General features: G+C 43.4%; 1 protein-coding gene across 3 annotated transcripts in view; it reads right to left on the minus strand.

Annotated features, from left to right (window-relative positions):
* Positions 1–20,489, minus strand: part of TMCC1 (transmembrane and coiled-coil domain family 1) — a 60,735-nt gene that overhangs the window by 23,076 nt on the left and 17,170 nt on the right. The window contains exon 1 of one of the 3 annotated variants that reach the window (XM_082289122.1): positions 12,446–12,539. The exons of the other annotated variants lie outside the window; for them this stretch is intronic. Coding sequence (XP_082145248.1) covers positions 12,446–12,475 — 30 coding nt within the window. The 5' untranslated portion in view covers positions 12,476–12,539. Of the gene's footprint in view, positions 1–12,445; positions 12,540–20,489 lie in introns of those variants that run through there. 3 annotated transcript variants of the gene reach the window in all.

Below are 20,489 nucleotides of genomic sequence, written 5' to 3' on the forward strand. Positions count from 1 at the left end.
TCCCCATCTCCCCATTGCCAACAGGTGCCTGGCGTACACCCGGACCCTGCAGTGTGGAACTGACCGAGGGAGCAGCACCAGCACCGCTGTCAGCAACGCTGCCCCCCTCCCACTCTGTCCTGCCCTGCCCCAGCACTGGCTGCCTCAGAGCCACAGCTGTCAGCAGGTCTGCGCATCGGGAAGAGCCCGGGAAGCAGCACTGCGTTAACCAAGGCCAAGATGTGCAAAGAACACGAATGAAAATGAAACTACCACCACGAACCATAATATCATGGATCCCAAACTGCAACATACTGCTGTGAAAATAACTGCAAATCCCAGTCATTTTTCTAATTCAAATCTAATTCAACTGACATTTGCATTACTATTTTATGTGGCTATTTTCAGGGTTAAACGGTAAAAGGGTCTCTAAAAATTTATCAGCTTATGGGAGTATTAGATACTGAGATTCTCTGATTCCAAGTGCACTAACAAACAACACAAAATTCAAGCTGTAAAAAAGGTTGTTAAACAGAAGCATTGGTATTAGTCACTGACCAGTACCAAACAAGGATCCCAGCCCACATCTGCCCCATCTTTGTGATCACCCACTCATCCACGGAATGCAGCAGAATCTCATCACAAATGCACTGACCACATTGCACAACACTACAGAGAGTGCCTGGCTTCATCTGCTGCACCCCAGAGCAACAGGGAGCAAGAAACAGGCCAAGAGGCATCCACCCTCCTGCAAGAATATAGTGAGAAATCTCCACTAAAAAAACACTATCCAGGCTAAATGCAGAAACAGAATAATTTCTATTCTTGTACAAGTTCAGGGTACACACTGGATTTGGAATCACAGTCTAACACAACAGCAAGAAATTTAGGGGGGAAAATAAAAACAGAAAGAGTCACTTTTCAAGGAGATGTTTCACATTCATATGGCAGATTTCTCTCTCAGAAATAAGTATTTATACAGAGAAATCTCCAGATGCCCAAGACATTTTTTCGGTTAACAACAGCAGATCTGACTTAACAGGGGTGAGAGGCAAGGATGGTGAAATTGCTCGTGCAGAAAGAATGTCATTAGCCTTATTTAGGAAGCAGTTTATATTGGGTACAACCCAGTCTGAATATTCACATAAATTTTACTACTATTCAGATAGATCATTTCACCATATAAAGCAACACACAGATCTATGAAAATCCATGAAAATATGCACATTAGTCTACTTCATATAATCAGAGAGCCTTCAAAAGTTTTAAGGCTACAGAGCAATAAAACCAAACCCAACCTACCAGGCTGAGTTTCACCTCCATTAAGAGGACTCTGTCTCACTCATCCAAAAGGAACCCATGCTTTCTTCAATGAGTTCATATGGCAACAGAGCACTGGTGTCTCATGCTGTTAAAAGGAGACTTCTATACCCACGAAGAAATAAAACCATCATAAAAAGAGCATCAACAGCTACTCTTCCATGCAAACAAAACTCAAACAGCTCTGGCACGTTGCAATCCAGCAGCAAGTCTGTGCAGCTCTCACTGCAGCAGGAACTCTGGCAGCTTTGCCACCCTCACCCTCCTTCTCTGACAGCCTCACACAGCAGGAGACAGTGGCCATTGCAGCTGGAGCCAGATGATGGCATCAAGCCTCAGCCACCTGGGGGAACACAGACAGTCCAAGTGCCTCAGCCAAGAACAAAGTCTCCTAACTTGAGCCAGCATTGAGAAGGGCAGGGAAGGGATGGGACACTAAGCACCCTTCCCTGCTACAGGTATTCTCAGTACAGGGGATGCAGCCAGTGGCAGCTTGTAGCTTGTTTACATTCTAGAGTATTTCTTTCCTGAAGTTACTCAGTAAAACTGGAAAGAGGACCAACTGAAGGGGTGGGGGCAAATGAGCTTTGATGGAGCTTAAAAACTTACAGAGATTAGAGGCTCATATGACCCCTTTAACAAGATGAGAACTCTTTCCAGGACTCCTTAAAACCAAAAGGTTTTGGGAAAAAATACAGCAGGGGCTAAATCCATTTACGTGGAAAAATCTGAATGCTGCCAAATATTAAGTAATGCAAAATAGTAAGTGAGAGAGCGAGACACTAGCAGAAAAATTCAAGTTCCAAGTTGTGATCGCTCCCTTACTGTGCTGTTCCCTAAAGTGGTGCTCAGACTGTGGAGAAAAGGTGACTTCCCTGCCTTCTCCCTCACCCAGAATTTTTCACGTGGGGAATGACTCAAACACTCAAGGTGCACATCTGACTGATGGGAAGACAAGCCAGTGTTAGGGCTCCTCACAGCAACAACTGGACAGTACAACCAGTGTCAAGGAAACTGGGAAAAGAAGAACGCAAGAACAACTGTTAGACAAAGACAAATCCCTGGCACTGAAACAGCAGAGGAGCCTAAAAGCGGGCTATAATTATTGGAAGGTAACTGGGCCAGCACCACAGCAGGACACCTTTGATTTGGCTCCAAGTTGTCAAGAAGCACAAGGACCAGAGGGCTCAGGACCACAGCTGGGCACCACAGACCGGGCAGAGGGCAGCTGTCCCTGAACAGCCCCACAGCAGCACTAAGCAGCACTAACCTGCTGGACCAAGCACCCGGGGGAATGTGGCATCACTGGCACTGCCAGTGCACACCATGTGCCCTTCTCAGCATTGCAAGGGATCCAGAGCCCACAGTGCTGTGGGCATGTTTGAAAGAAAAATTGGATTCACAGTTTGCTGGTTTACGTGAAGTACAATTTATAATTTGTCCTGTCAGTTTAGGACACTGCTGTTACTAAAGCTTCATGGTTTGGACTTCTGAACTCCCTTCCTCCCTTTTGAGAGCACTACTCATACAGCCCCTGGAACACAGGTACAACCACTGCTCAGCATGGCAAGTGGGAAGAGCAGGCACGTGCTCATGGCCCATGTGCCGGTGCTGCAACCAAATCCCTATCAGGGCGTATCCCGCCACAGCCTCTTGTGCAGCAGAAACTGGATTGCTCCATTTCATGCACAGCTACACAAAATCTGAGAGTACACTAGGAGTGATAGCAGCAGAGCTCTGAATACAGCAAGTGCAAAGCAGAACCCTCAGTAATCCGTGGCAAAGGAAATATACGGTCTGTTTATTTAATCCAGTACTGAAAGTAGTCATTAATTAAGATCCTGGGTTTGGAATATCTGTTCGGACACAGGTTTTACACTTGCACAGGTCCTGCTTCCTAGGGATTCAGATGGATAACCAGGAGGCCAACCTGGTGTCTGCACACAGCACTTCACCAAACGGAAAATGAGTTGGGAGCATCAGCACCTTTCCCTCTCTCATTTTGGGCACAATCAAACTGCAAGGCTCACAAAATCAGGGTCTGCTTCGAACCCTCTCCATCAGGTTCTTCAAGGGAAGGATGACAGGTAAGACAGGAGAGCGGGAAAGCCAAGCAAGTGGTATGAACCAAATTACAAGGAGGTAATGTGCAAGCACTTGGTATCAGCACATCTAATATCAGATCAGACATTGAGGCATTGTGGGACCAACACAATAGACGGGGGAAAAAAATAAATCACTCGGACTTATGCCCAAATGATTTCACCTCTTCTTCTGCATCAAATGCAGACAAAACCCACCAAAAACACTAGACCAAGCCAGGAGACTCTCACAGGTGATGGGCCCTTCCAGTTCCATACACTGACACAAATGCAGGGCAAACACACTCAAGTAAAACTGCACGTATAAAACAGGTCTTACTAAGAAGGGGGCTAGACTGAGCCAAATGCATCATTTGGTGCACAAGGGCTCCTGTAATACAACTTCTGTCTTTACACATTTGGAACTGTTTCACACTTCCAAGTCTAGATATAAAGAGCAAAAACTTTAAGTTAGTTACATCAGGGAAGAATTCCCACCTCTGACTGTCCTCAAAGGGGTGTCTGAAAAGCTTACAAACCCTGATTACACTAAATACTAATTACAAAAAGCCAGCTGGGAAATCGGCTTCTGCCACTGCATCATTCCCAACATTTGCAAGACTAAAATTTCACACAAAGAATCTCTTCTAAATGTACAAATTAATCAGACATTACATATGGGAGATGCAACTTCAGCACTCCCCTCCAAGGGAAGGGGAATTACAAGTGGCAGAGGATGATGGAGCAGATGTTGCTAAAATGGAGAGCTGCCCACTGGAGCAGCACAGTCCTGGGGGGACGCTGCACAGGGCTGCCCCATGCCCCACGAGGGCCAGACAGTGACCTGGCCATTCCCAGTGGGCAGGGTTGGGAGTCAATGTATATATGCATGATGACTAAAGGAAGTGTGTACACACAAGTGCATATATGAGGAGAAGGAAGAAAGTGGAGAAGCAAAGGAACAATTGCTGACTGAAACCTTAAGGCAGAAGTGCTTGCTTGGCAGCCAATTTTAATCAAGTATTACATCCAGCAGCTTATGCTGGGATGTGTGTGTTAGGTTTTCATTTTCTTAACTCTTGATACTCACAGGCATGACAGCTTCTTAGGTTTATTGCATAATTTTTGTGCTTGACTCAATCTGTGGTTATACATTATAAATACTCTTTCATATCCAAGCTAAAGATAAAACACGTATTTATCAGGATCCCTGTGAAAGATACAGTATATACATTAATTTTACTCACTTGCATCTGTAAAATAGTACAATTACTGCAAACTTTGTCACAGTTTTCAAATTAATAACCTGTACTCTCTAGTGTGTTTTTTTGGCCAGTTCAACTAAAGATGAATGTGTTAGGAACTAACTATGGAGCGCGTGAGCTAAAACCAAAGCCCATCAAAATCAGCTAACACTTCCAGAGTTCAACCACGACTGCACCAAACATGAGTCAATGCATTTTTAGAACTTCAGAAAGAAAACATTATTCCTAACGTCTAAAGAATTTGTAATTCTCCTGATCTGCCTGAAATGTAACAAGCTCAGCTTTCTTCTAACTGAATTAGGAAATCCTCCCTAGATAAATCCCAACCAGCTGCATTTTCTACCCAAGTACAGAACATCTGCCCCACAATGCAGTTTCCAAGGACAGCCAGCAGGCAGGATGATGTTCAAGCAGTTTAACTCCTTCACTGAAGCACAGGTTTCCCAGAAACATGGCTCTTCAGGGACTCTTTTGCACCTATAACTGCAAACCTTATTCTCGATATGGCATTTGAATCCATCAACAACAAATGCCATCCTCCTTCCCTTTCAGCAGCTCACTCCCACAAAACAATTAGCTTCTGTGACTTTCTCAGTCAGGGAAAATAGAATCCTTAGTGCCCAAGCTGAGACAGATACAGGACTTGTCTTGGAGATGTTTCCCTCCAGTCTGGGAAGCACTGCATCACCCAAGAGTTAGTCATATTGCCTTTACAAGAAGGTCCCAGTTTTACAAGTACTGTTTTCCTTGTACTTGAGGCAAAGGGATCTTGGTCGCACTGAAAACACAGTGTGATAAAGTATGGAAGAGGAAAGGAAAATAGGGAAGAGAAAGGGACCTCATCTGCTGTGCTCAAGAAAACTTCTAGACCCACAAACAGGTATTCTCTCTCAGGAAAAGAAACCTTTCTCCCTAACTTTTTTCAAAAGCCCTACTACTGCTTTCAGGACAAAGATGATTCCCTTAAAACCCAAGGACTTTAAAATCTTATTTGTCAGACAAATGAAAGATACCTTTAGTATAAAACGACACAACGTGATGATAGCCTGCAGTGAAGGTTTGAAATGGGCCACATTAGCTACAACTTCTCAGCTGGTAAAGCACTAAGCCTTTGGCTAAAGATCTTGGAAAGTCAACTACTGACAATTAATGCTGAAAATATGCTCTGGTAAGCCATTCCAGCCCAGGTTTTGTGCCCATTTTGCAGCTGCTGACAACCTTATAAGCACCTTAAGATGAACTTCCTCTCTCAGCAGGAAATATTGAAGCCTCCACTGTCTCACTGAAGATGAAGAACCATTAAATCAAAGCCTGGCAAGGAGTGGGAAGAAAATAACTGAGTTTTGAAATAATTTTATTTAAATACTCGATTGAATCTTTGCATCTTTTTCTGCAATATATGATATTAAATATTTAAGATCTCTCAAGTGAACTGTATGTTCACTAAGTTTTTTCCAGATACAGAAATCAGTTACAGTTAAATTTGAATTCATAATTTCACTACATTTCCACAGAACTCCCAGAAAGGGAAACATTTAGTAATGAGATTTATATCCTCTAAATTTACCAGTCCATACCAACAAGATGTAAGAGTATCTACACAGCTCATTAGTTTACAAAATTTTGCTTAAGTAAGCAAGTGGAACAGTTAAATGACTTGCTACCATAAAGCCTTAAAATGAACACAGATTACTGAAAATTCAAAGCCAGAAGATTTGCCTTTATTGACTAGAACTTTGTATAGCCAGTGAAGGCTTAATATCCCAATGGCACTCCTGGATCAATAACCTCAGTGATATGAGGCCTCTTGCACAAGGCTTCCTGCTTAATTCTGTGGTGATTAGTAAGTTCCTGCACAGCTGCAAGACCCCAATCACAGATCCCTGGTCTTGATCCATACTAATCCCGAAACTGAAACCTTCCAGACTGCTCCCACACTTACTGCCCAGGACAAGGGCTAAAGCCACCTGAACATTCTGCTGGCATATACAAATTATGAACTTGTATGTGATTATAAATGCTGCAATAGCCTAAACGTACGAGGTACCATTTGGGCCAGAAGCACTTTAAGCTAATACATTATTTAACATTTACCTTCTAATTTAAGATCCTAGACTTCAAAGTCACTTCATGGAGCTGGAGCTCCCCTCCTCTGTACACATCCATTGGAATAAAGCCAGTTTTGACTATATCTGCCTTTTGCAGATTTCCCTCAGAGGATGCTCTGCACAGGACTTGCTTGCTTTTAACTAGTCACAGTTTCTTGTCCCATTTTTAATCACCAGAAAAAAACCAGCCCTTTCTTTCCCCACACCTGTTTCCAGAAGTACTCAAAATGTTTCCATTAGCACTCAAGTGGGGGGGGCAAGAGAGAGAGAGAGAAAGGTTAGTTCATAAATCCCTGCATCCCACAGCACTCACTCACCATACTGATGGGACTTCTTATAACCAGTTCAGCACAAAACCACTACTGTGAGCAAGACCATGGCAGGCTGAGACGATGCACTTCGGGACTGGGGTACCAACAAGGGCAGTCCACAGCCAGAGCAGCTATCACCCAGCAGATGTCCCCAGGGACCATACTGGAGAGGGAACAGCTGCATGGATGGGCAGGTTACCTTTTAGGACGTATCAACGCCAAGGACATTTTCCAAGGGCATTCTTGCGATCACTGCTGCATCAAGCTAACTCTCCCACAGTAACAATGAGAGAAATGCAGCTGCTGCCTGCCAGATTGCTACTAGACCAGATTTGCATAGATGGTTAAATGATGTGTAGTTAGAAAAGGACTTCTCAGTATTTATAACCTAGTCTCTCTAGGAGACACTAAACAGTTTGTCTATTCCAGCTACTCATGTGATGATCCAAAGCCTCACTTTAATCTGTTAGTACTGATTAAGTGCCACTTCCAAACATAGAATGGAACTTTAAATAATTACATCCAAAGGGCATGCAAAACTGCACTAAATCCTGCCCTGTCTCCTTTCCTTTCCATTTTTCCAGGTACGGGAAAAACTGACAAGTCCAAGATGACTGCTTGCACATTGGTCTGGCATGAGCAGCCGAGGGCTCACCAAAGGCTGCTGCTTCATGGTCACTGGGATTTGCTTCCAGTCACAAGGGAAAGCAAGGGGAAAACAAACTCAAACTTCAGCAGACCTGCAACCTGCAGCAAGGGCTTTAAACACTTCTAGTCTTGTTTTATTAATAAGCAATGAATTGGTTAATCTGTTAGAAATCTGCATATAAAACATGATCTTCTTCCTTCATGACACAAAAAATAAAAAATAAAGACACTTAGCACACTATCCAGCATGGCTCTGGCTCAGCAGAAACCACAATTGGGGCAAGATGCCCAGTCTGCATAAAGGATTAAGTTTATCAATAAAGGAACCTAAAAACTGCAGAGTGATAAAATGGAACATTTCCAAGTAGGCTTGGTTTGTCATTTCTCCATATTGCTGGCATGAACATCACCAAAGTGTTTGATATGTAACTCTAACTGGTATACAATATACACACTCCCCAAAAAACACATTTCTTTTAGTCTTAATGCTCTGTTTTCCCCAATGACAACTTGGGAAGGTACACGGCTGTGGTTGAAATCACTTTAATTTTCTTCAAGCAGAATTTCACTTGCCAGTTTTCAGTTTTGCTGCACATCTGTAAATCAAATTGATTATTTCTACTTATTATGTAAAGTTTTTTGAGCTACCGAACTTTACCTTCTCACATTTTCATATTATTAAAATATTAGAAAAAAAATAAACCACAAAAAGCCAACCAAAGTTCAAATCCACAAAAAACATCTTCTCACTCTTCAGCAACTGTCTTGGTGATTGAGTTTTACCATTCAGTGACTGAACTTAATTAAAGTGTCAACACAGACCCACACAGCTGCTGTGCACAGCAGCAGTACCTGCAAATGTGAGTCGTCTTGGGCACCGCATATGCGAGGCAGGATGTAAGATTCAAGATTTTGTTTCTACCTTGCAATGAGCCTAAAGTGTGCAGCAAGCACAGGACATGATGGGTTACTGCAGCTTAGCTGACACAGGCTTGTTAATTCAATAACATACCTGATGCCTTACACTCACTAAGGTGGCTTGGATATACTGAATTTGACAGCTCTTCTCTCAGCAAAAAAGTGAAAGATAATCTTCGAACACGCTTCTTAATTTCTGAAGGAGCTTCATGTCCACAGTGATTTCCAGTTGTACTTCCCCTGGAAAGCTGCATGCTTTGCTTTCTTTTTGTTTGCTTCTCAATGCTTTTCTGCCGTGAAAGTAACAAAAGCCACAGTGTAACTGAAAATTTGAAGCGGTATTTGGAACTTGCAGAATCTACAAAAACCCTAAAACCAGAAAAGCCGAAGAAACCCACTGATAGCAGTACTGAAATTCAGCAAGCCCATCTATCAGATTTGCATGACATGATTCACAAAGTAAACTCTTACATTATACAGCTACAACTAATAATGCCACAACAACTGGCTGCGGAAGAAAGCAGATTTCCCCTGAGCCATAACTAAGATGTGAAGACATTCTAGAGAAGGCACCTTTCTTCCAGAACACCAAACCAAGATGTGAATGCAAGTTATGAAGAGAGGCAGTGACTACATAGACAAATTCAGGTAAAAGAAAACATTGTTGATCATGTGAGTTTTGGAGCATATTTTGAACAAAATCAGAGTTCTGTTTCCGTGGCTCTGGGTTCATGATGTGCAAGAGGCTGGCAGTCAGTGCCTGGCACAAAACTGTTCACATTTATTCTTTTTAAGAACAAAATACTGAGTGACTTCACTGATTGATTATCCTAGAAGTCACAAGCTCTGACAAATCTTTGCTCAGAGTGATCCTATCCAGAGGTTTACAAAATTACCTTACACCAGACCATCATACGTGGGCAGAGTGCTGTATATGGATCAAATGCTCTCGAGGTACGCTCAAGCGCAACACACTGACAGAAAGCAGGAAAGGAAAGTGCTCCTTCTCGCAAACAGAGGCAGTTGACCACCACAGAAACTAGCACTTCTGTTTGAGTGTTTTCAGGTTGTCTTCTGCATCAGTCCTCCCCAAATTAACATCCCCTTCCTTTCAAAATAAATATTGTGATCCTAAACTCAAAATGATGAACCCAAACATTGCTAGTGAAGAAATAGCTAAACTAATGTTGTCTTTGGAATAGAGTTCTTGATAAAGCAGGAAGCACGCTGGCTTTTGTATTTCTCTTTGATTAAAATTCTTTTAACACTACAGACTGCTCAGGAAGATACCACTGTCTAATCTGCTCTGTCAGTTGTTTCCCATGTTACACCCACTGCCAGCACTGTCTGCTGGGGCTGCGTTATGCACTTGGACATGGATGTGTTGTTCCTACCTCTGTCCTTATAGGTCTTACTCAAAATACTCTTACCTACTGTTAGCCTTGAGAGCACCTCTACCTTCACTCTTACAGTCAAAAACCATCCCTCCTGTACTGCATCCTCATTGAGAGACTTCAGCCTCAACTCAGTTTTTTAAGACTCATTTTCATCTGGGTTACGACCATCTCTTAAGATGTTTCACAGTACAGGGAAATCTGACTAGCAATTGTTCAGGGTATGACCCTTGTTCCAAGAACATGGACTGCTGTTTGCCCAGGAAATTTTAATGGCTTCTGCTCCAGGTTAATGAAACTTCCAATTGATAATATCCCAGTAATTTAATAGCTTGGTTGATGTGAACATCCTGAACATAAATCATTGTCTTGAGTTGATATTTCTTGGTGGCCCTGGTACAAGTAGAATGTCAAATCAGTATTTTTTTAAAAATTACAAATACAAAACCAACCAAACAAAAAACCCAACCAACCAACCAAACCCCCCAAACAAACAACCACAAAAAAACCCACAGGAAAACAAATGATCCAGAAAAACCAAAACACACACTATACCATCTTACTAAAAAAGAAAAAAGAAACCCTCCACAACTCAAAGTTGTTTTCAACAACAAATACATAATTCTTCCTTGCAGATGACCTACAAAAGAGTTTTTTAAATATGTAACACTGCTATTTTTTCCATTGACAGCTTATAAAAGAACAAACATAACATGTCCTTTCTGCTATGAAATCTCTTCCCATTAACCCATATTTCCTTCAACTGCTGGAATATGAATAGCAGGAAATCTGATCCTTTCTGGCTTTGTTGGAGAGGTATTGAAGACCCAGATACTTGCAGCTAAGCTGACAATACAAGAAAGCTCAACTTTTAAAACCAAAGTATTAGTCACTGCAATAAAGTATGTACCATAAATCACCTGAAACCAGACTGACTAAAAATGTTTCTTCCTTTTAAGTAGATCAGTCAACACATATCCAGGCACCTTAGCCTGACACGGATAATGTCCCCTATAAAAATATAAGAACCCTTCCCTGTAAGTGGCAAAAAACCCAAAAAGCTTATGGTTTTCCTTCTACTCCCAGCTCATCTTTGAATTTTGCCAGTGGCTCTACACACTGGGCTGGCTGCTATGCAGAGCTCCACAAAAGGCTCCCAAATAAAAAGAAAATAGTTTGAATGCTTTTAGTATTTTCACATTTCTTTGTCCCAACAATGCAGCTCTGTCCTCTGGGAAGGAGCGTGCTCAGGCCGAACACAGAGTGTTATTTTCCCCATCCCATCCCTGTGGAGCGGCCCTGACGCACGGTGCTGCCCCGGCTCTGCAGGGACACCCACAGCCCACATCCTGCTGCAGCCTGGGACAGGGCCCTGTCCCACCACGGCCAGACCCCCACAGGAGGCAGAACCTGCACCCAGCAGAGCTACAGGCCCAGGTGACAGGAGAGGGAAAACAGGAAGATCAAACCAGCACTGATGACAGCAGCAATCCCAGCAGGGACTGGATTTCCTCTACCTCTGCACCAAGAGGAGGGAGCTCCTGGGAAGTTCACCATTGTTTTCTTCATGAAACACCCGATTTTAAAGTTGACCAAAATATTTCCACTGAAATAGGCAGGTAGACTTTCAAAGACCAGTACGTTTCTCTCCTGCAGAACACAGCACTTCCTAGAACTTACTGTCCTGATAAAATGCAGCCTTTAAAAGCTAAAGAGGTCTTAAAAACTACTAAAACTTCATCTCAGACATATTTCTTCCGCTGTTCACATTTCCTGTTGTTCACTGAATTTATACATGGCGCTTTCTGACAAATTCTCCACATTCTGTGCCGTTTGGGACAAATTCCAGAAGACTTTGCAGAGGACTCCCATGAGGAAGCCAGAGCTCAAAGCTCCCTGGAAGAAATCACTATAACTGGAGAAGCATTAACCATACTCCTGAAAGACATGGACTTCTGGTATAAGAAACCTTTTCTAATCACTAAACTGCTCAAACCACAGATTCTGCACATTCATGGGGAGACTCCTGATGTGCAATTTTTACCCCCACATCCAGAACATATCAAGCACTTAAAACAAAATCAGCATCTCAGCAGCACAAATTGGTTTCCTTATTTTAATGTTGAGCACAAGCTGGGCCACAAAGATTGCTTGCTGTGGAGCAACAGTGCCAGAAAAAACTTAAATCACACTGATGAGAGGATGGACAGTAGACACTTGATTTCATTCCCTCAGTGTCACAACACACAGCAGCTTGCTGACTGATTTTTTAAAAGCAAACTCCAGCAGCATCACCAACAGCAAACAGAGGTGCAGAACCTGGGTGTTCAGTGGTGACCCAGGACTCTGCCCAGCAAACTAGCCAGATCCACAACCCCAGTACGGCTGAGATCCAAGAAAGGAGAAAGAGCCAGGACGTACGGTTCCAGAGGCAGGCAGCGAGTCCTCCATCCTGAGCGCGCGGTGAGGGCAGCATGCAGTGTGAACCCCAGCACCCCTCCACTGGCCAAACACGCTGTACCACAGAGCTGCGCTGGCAGAGCCCAGAGCCAGCCCTGCTGGGTTGAGCTCTGCCTGCACAAAGCAAGACCTTGTAACACGATGCTGTAGTGCCCTGGGTGTCTTGGCAGGAGCCCCAAATGCATGTTTGAAAAAGCAACTGCAACCCTGAACAAGCAAGGCATGAATGCACTGCAGTAGAGCCACCGAGGCTGCTAAAAATACTTCATCCCTGACCCTTGTCAGGAACACATCTCAAGTGAGAGTCTACTTTTCTGGAGAATAATAAAACCAAAAAGCAAAATAGCTCTGCTGGCAACAGTCTTGGAAGTTTATTTTAAAAAAACAAGCAAAACTGCAACATACTCTTGAACAGAAAAACACCTCACATTTTATTCCAAGGGGAGTACTGCTGCACTGAAGGACATGCTTTACACCTCTTCTACAGCTCTGGGCCAAGGTGCAACCTCAAGATCTCTTCATCTGCAACCTGCCACAGGAGATTGCTGAGGCTCCTGTTACAGGTTAAGGAGTCAACTGCAGACAAATCCAACCCCTGCCCTGCTGAAGGCAGCACAGACACCTTGTGCGTTGTGCAGTCCTGTATGAGATAGATGAAACACCTGTCACCTGGCTGGTATCCTGCAGTGGGTGCCCTGTACCAGTCAGGAACCAGAGCAAAACAGAAGTTGTCAGATTGGAAACGGCTAAAAACCACAGTGCACCTGCTCCCTCCCTCCAGCAGGACAGAGACGAGGCTCTCCCGGGGAGCAGGAGGAAACCACATGCAGAGCCACAAAGCACAAGGTGCTGAACAGATCCCAGGTGAGAACCAGGGAAAACACTTTAAGATGAGGCTTCTATTTTACGCCTGGAGTAAGCACAGCAAACAGACTCTGTATGTTTTGGGAAACCGCTGGGTGGTGATCTAGACAATGTATTCCTCTGGGGAAGAAGAAGTGAGAGAACGTCCTCATAGAGTACTGCCTTGCAGGTAGACAACTGTGTTGACCATCTACTCATAACAGATCTAGCCTTAAAAAGAAAGTTAAAGAGATGTGAATTTATTCACTGAGCATGTTTTCACACAGATTATGTTCTGTTAATTACTAATCAGCCTGACTGGCTCTACCATGGTCATTCAAGGAAAACAGGTGAACACCAAGTCTAAGAGACACTACACTGTATTTCCCTCATGGATCTTAGGTCACAAACATGGATAAGGTACATGAGTATACTCTCTGGAACTGTAATTCATGAGGCTGTAGTCTAACTCAGGTTGGTACATTTCTAGGGTTTACTGTAATCACACATTGATCCTAAGACACATTCATTCATTCTTAGTTTACCACACAGGCTCTGTCTAATATTTCGTCTTTATGACCACTCAGATGGAAGGTAAGGTCCCACCTGGATCACAGTGCTGCCACAGGTGACTGGGTCACCTCTCCAAATCACCACTAAACAGCATTCACAGCTACAGAGTCCTGCCAGACCACCACCAGCCTGGCTGGGACACCAGTCACTAACTGCCCACCAGGACAGCACGTTGCCAAAACCCCACCTGCACCCACGACAGCTCCCTGTGCACACAAACGCTCTCTGCACAGGCTGCTCCAAAAGGCTCTGTGGCTGTCTGGCAGTGCCACGGACATAACCCGAGCTAACAAACATACAAACCCCATACTGGGCTAAAGTGAAATTTGTTGCTGTGGCAATTAGCTCATAGAGAAAATAAGCTCAGAGGACTTCCACTACTTCTAATCAGTATCTTAGAAACAAAACAGCAAAGGCAGGGTCTTCCTTGGCCAATGGCTGCTCCTTCCCCCCAGGCAGCACCTGTCTGTGCCATCCCAGCTCTATATCACTGTCCTGCTCACAGCTGCTGCCGGAGCCATTCCATGACCTTTCAGTAACATCACCCAAGATAAGTGAAGAGTTCCAGTAGAGCATGTTTCACTAACCCAGCTTACTGGAACTAGTGTTCAGCAACCAAAAGAGTACAGCTGGAGTTGCATAGCAAATCCCACCAAAACCACCGTCTCTCTTTTCCAGCTGTGCAATCCTTGGCACTGCTGTCACAGAGGGAATCACACGCAAGCACAGCAAGGACCTACTGACAGGCAGCACTCGCTGTCCTGCCTTCTCCTGTCCTGACTGCCCCATGACTCTCTCCATCCCAAAACGTGGCCTCAAAGTAGGCAATAAAACTTTTCTGAAAGTACCTAGTTGTTTTTCTGCTTCCTGACAGGACTATTCCCACACATTTTTAATGACAACTGTCATTGATTAGCTGAAAACAGCTGTTGTAAGACAACAAAGAGTACCCACAGAGGACAAAACATAAACTTCACTCAGAAGACAGTCCAGAGCAGTGCATGAAAATACCCCCTCATAAGCACCTCAGCCAAATAATTGCTGCAGAGTGTCTCACATTGTTAAAAATAGAACTAATTTCTGCACTGGCAGATGGAGTTTCAGTCAAAATATCCACTGAGCCACTTGAATAATCAAGTGTTCCTTCTCCGTGGCATAACAAAGTAGGTAAAGCAATTTACTGCCATTTATAAAAATTGGGATAGAAATACTGTTTGCTAATTTTTCAGCAAATAAATGAATAACAATAAGGTTTATAGCACTGAGCAGCAAGCCTCTAGCTGAAATGCTGCCAAGTCATCAACACCATTCTCTACATACTGGCTATTTAATCCCCCAGGTTAATTACCTCCTGGAACAGAAAAGTCACTTAATCTAGAAATCAGGTTTACTCAGAAGGCAGCAGAATGAACTCTAGACCAGCGATCCTCAGTGACCAGAAAGACAGACAGAGGGACAGAGAGCAGCTGATGCACAGTGATGTTTTTAAAAAGTATATGTATGGTTTTTTAACAGCTACATGTAAAATGCAGTCTTTATGATAATACAAACCTTGCATTATTGTCCAAACTGCTCGTATTTCACAGAGTCAAGTTTTTATTTTCGAATCTTCTTAGCATTTCATAGAATCACAGAACAGTTTGGGTTGAATTGGATCTTAAAGACCATCTAATCACAACTCCCTGCCAGGGGCAGCTTCTCTGGGCAACATGTACCAGGTCCTTACCACCCTCATAGCCAAGAATTTCTTCCCAATCTCCCACCTAACCCTGTCCTCTGTCAGAGTGAAGTCATTCCCTTTTGTCCTGACACTTTATGCTCTTGTCCAAAGTCCCTCTCCAGCTCTCTTGGAACCCCTTTAGGCACTGGAAGGCTGCCCTTCAACAAATCTTAATAACCTTAAACACTTTTTCTCTCTAAATGTGGAAGTTAAATAATGTCAAATTTCCCTTTACCTTGCTAAAACTATTAATTCTGTAAGTTTAAAAAAATACAAGGTCATTTTCCAGATGGATGAATTAACAAAACCATTTTGTAAGAAACACTGTGAATGGAACCTGGCCATGCTGGGCCAGGACATAAGCAGGTAAGAGGAGGATGATCACTGAGACATGTCCAAGTATACTAAAAATTTTCCATTAGATGAACTGTGACAAGAATCCAGGCACAACATCTGGAAACTACAGAACAGCCTGAGCAATCAGGCCGAGTGCACTGCAGCACGTGTGCATTTGCTAACACTATAAAGCCCTGGCACTGCAAAGCTGCACAAACTCCACCAAGTGCTCATTCCATGCCACATCAGTCAGAGCTTCTCAGTTTCTGCATGGGGCAGCAGACAAGCAGCTGAGCTGGCACTCGGGTCTCTCTTCTACCCAGCTTCCCCCAAGCTTACTAAGAAGCCTCACCAGCACACCAGGAGAGGCACATCATCTTCCCAAATCCAAGCAGCCAGGGCCCATGGGAATGAGCCTGGTACCAGCAGGGAAAGCCAAGTTCCTTGTCCTCTGCTGGAACACACAGTCCCTGGTAACCCAATCCTGTCCAGCTGTCAGCATGAACCTGACCACGGCCCCAAGAGCACTTCCGCAGCACGGCCAGCTAATGGGCACCCCAAAAAACCCACACAAACATAGGGCAACAGCAGCAAAGCAGCACGTACAGACTGCACAGTACCTACTGCAGGAGCTTCCTTAGTTAAAAGCAGAACAGCATAAAGTTTATCCCTTCCATTACCCTGAAAGGATACAATTTCAGTATTTAACAACAGTTAAACAATAAACATTTGGCTGACTAAATTCCAGCGGCTCTCCAGTGACACCTGCAGCAAGGCCCACTCTCTGCATTTCTGAGCAGTAGTAGCAAGTTCTGTATTTCCAGAATTTTACCAGTATTAGGATAACATGAAACATAGCACAGTCCTGACTTTTAAGTATCTAACAAAATAATTAAGTCTAGGGTCATGTAAAAGGATCCTCTTTGAATCTTCACAATTCTCCTGCCTCCATCAATGCAGAGGGATGATAAACCCACTGGCACAGGCTGTCATTGAAATGCTGAAGTTGACCTACTGTCCCTCACAGTTCTCCACAGTTTTTCCCACACAATGAATGAAGACATTCTCATGGTATTTTACATAAGAAAACTCACAAAGACTATGTAGAAATAAAGTAGTTAGTGAAGAACTAGAAAAGATCAACATATCCCAATAGTTTTGAGACTATTTGGAACAGAAGAGCAAGTGCCCCTTCAAACCAGACCCCAACAACCACACTCTACATAGGAAGGATTTCTCCTTAAAGCAGATGTTTATATTATGTTCAGTGTGAAAAACGGATGAACAACAGCTAATGAGTTCTGAAACTAAAAACCTGCAGCAATCAGCTTTCTGGTTTTGCTGGCCAACCACACCACAGGCATTTGCTTGGAGAAATCTGTAGCACTGAGGCCACAACAGCTCTGTGGTGCCCAAGTCCTGCTAGTATTCCATGCTGCGTTGTAGGGGAATCCAGGGACTCCTCACGTGGGTCTGGAGAAGCAGGAGATTCAGCCACACTATGAGCACTGTGACTGAACCGCAGTGGCCAAGAAAACTCCTTGCCCAGCAGTCTGCGACCCAATTATTTTAAATCTACAACAGCACAGTGACTTCTTTGCACAGTCTTTAGCTTTTTCGCTCTCTGCTGGCATGAAAAGCAGTATTTTCTTCTTCCTCTTTACTTTTCACGCAAACGAATAAAATCCTATATTCTTTTTGGTGGGCAGAAAAGAAACTTTAGTCCCACTCCAATACAGCAGTTCCAAACACCAATGACCTTTGGGCACCAGTTCTGCACCAATATTGCACATGCTTTGCAGTTCAGGCTCCACTGGGACACTGCCTCCCCATCAACCTGAAACTCTTTATTTCCTCTGCTCCTGTTGCCAAAGTCAGCAGGCTGAAATAATTTATTTCTGATGATAGAATAGTTCTTTCCTCTGTAAGTTTTTGTTCACCACCAACAGGACCCTGGGACATTTCACACCACAGTGTAAGGCAGTGGGTTTCAGTGCACTTCTGAGACAGACGTGCCTGAGCAAGCACAAACCGTGCCTGCACAAAGGCCATCCTGTGCTAACTTAAGCACTCCTTCAAATTCCTTTTCTTTGGGAGAAGTTAGTGATTCTAGAATGGAGACTTTTACTAGTTACAGATTTTCTGAACATGACTTCAGTGTTCACAGGCTTCCAAGCGTTAAGTAAGACCACAAAATGTGCAGATAATGCAGAGAAAATATTTTTCTGCAGTGTAACATTTACCAACAGCACTCCAGGAAAAAAACCACAACACCTCCTTTGTAGCAAAACTCAGTATTCATTCTGGTGATCTTGGATTTCATTCTTGCTAAGCGTGTGCCCTTTGAATGCCCTATCACAAAACTCAAACAACAGCACTTACAATATTCTGTTTAAACATTTTATTACTCATATTTCAAATCTAAATACTATTTTCTGTTTCATGCATACTAAAACCTTCACAGCAAATCTTTGAAGCTTCATTTCCTTAGAAATTCTTCCTGCCTGTTTTAAATTGTCTCAAAGCTGACAACTCAAGAAGGAAATGTTTTCTATGCTGAACTCCCTATTCAAATACCAGTTGATCTCAGGGAGATCCAAACTGTGTCTCAAGTTAGGAAAAAACAAAACCAACAAACCCAACAATAACAAAAACAACCAACCAAACACCCAAAATCAAAAAACCATCTTGCTCCTTTACTTTCCTTGTCCATAGGAAAAGGTTGCTGTAAGGTGAGCAAGTCAGCTCCCTCCACTTTGGGAACACTGAGCAGGTATTACTGAAAGAACAGGCAAATCCCATCTTTGAACAACCAAAATCCTATGAATGAAACCTCAAACACAACTGTTTACAATTAATCTCTGACAAGAATTATTTTGGAGGCCATTGTTGCATTCTTTGTCACACGACAATGTCCCAAACTGGACATCATGTAAATGTAAAGAACTAACTCCTCTTGCTCCCATTATTTCATTTCCCTTGAACTTCTGAGGCCTTCCTCCAGTGTAAGAGCTTTTCCTTTCCTTCTGGAAAGGACCCAGTTTACAAGTGCATCTTTATCACTGACTGTCATATCCAGAACAGAAAGACTTCCAAAATGAGAGCAAACTCTTCTCTGCCCCTGAAGAAGTACTGGCTGAGGAAAAAGCCAGCTGGTTTGTCACAAGGAATTGAGGGGAAAGAGGCAAATTCTACACAAGCCAAAATCTCTACAAAGAGTTACCTAAAGGTAACTAATTCAGAGTAAAGATGCCAACAATTGTAATGCTTCTTTTGATCCCTGATGTGAGGAAATTCCAACTGTTACTGCCATCCAGCCATATGTAAGCACCTATTATAAAGGACGATAATTTTCTGGAAACTGCCATAAGCTGTAGAATTTCATTATTACAAGGAAAGATGCATTTCTGTAAACTGCATTGCCCTATAGTCTGTGTTTACAGCCTTTTACATCATAAGTCTATTTGGCAAAGAGCCATTACATGCAATTTGCCAGACCCCCAGCTGGCATGGACAGGGCTGATTCTCTGGATTACCAGTAATGCTTTCTCCACAAAGAGAAGTTCCCAAATCCTATCTCTAACATCTCTGCTGGTGTAGTTCTATAGACCCTTGTAAATATCAATGTGGAAGACGCTTCAAGTCTATTTTATTTCCTCAGTGTCATGGCATTCATGGAGCTGTTACATTGGCACAGAACAAGCCCCTCAGGAATCCTGATACTCCAGCTTGTTCAGTCAGAGCACCAGAAGCCCATTTTCCCTTTGTAAGATGAATATAATATCTCTATAACATTCTTCCACATGTTCCTCTGAGCAAGACGATGCAGTGGAAGTTTCTTTAGAACCCATCATGCCTAGAAAAGTTCACAGCATTTCTAGTCACTCATTCCACACCAGCATGGCCAGCAATGCTTAGAGAGCTGTTTGCATCTTGCCACCTTTCAGCCTTGTGTAGACAAGCCTTTTGCCTGTACACCATGAAAAATATCTGCAGGAACAGATTCAAACCCAAGTAACGTGAGGAGCGATACACTGAGACGCTCCAGTTGGCTTGTCTATAATAGGGCACTCAAACAGCCAACACAAGCAAACCCAATGCTACCTTTCCCTTAGAAGCAACAGGAAATTTCTGGATAACTGCCCTTGCACTGACTATGAGAAGCTAATCTCCTGCATGACCCAAGGGAGGGCACACACCTGAGTTATGGTGAGGTGTGCCTGGGAGAGAACTGCAGCACACAACAAAGGCCGCTGTGAAAGTGAGCAACCTTCTATCAGATGCCCCCAGCAGTAAGTTGCATCACCTCTATCATGAGAAAAAGGTTAACTTAAAGGTAAGCCACTGAGCTACCAATGTGGTAATGAATATGTCCTTCTACAGAAGGCCCCATTAGATCCAACTACCCCACTGGCCTTGTTCAGCCACGGGTACAACAATGCCACTCCAATTCCACAAGCAGGGCAAATTTGAAGAGCCACAGGGAAACTGTGTGCCTGCTGCTCTGTAAAACACGAGAATTGGGTTGAAATG

The sequence above is a fragment of the Coloeus monedula genome (assembly GCF_965178545.1).
Source record: "Coloeus monedula genome assembly, chromosome: 11".
Classification (NCBI taxonomy): domain Eukaryota; kingdom Metazoa; phylum Chordata; class Aves; order Passeriformes; family Corvidae; genus Coloeus; species Coloeus monedula.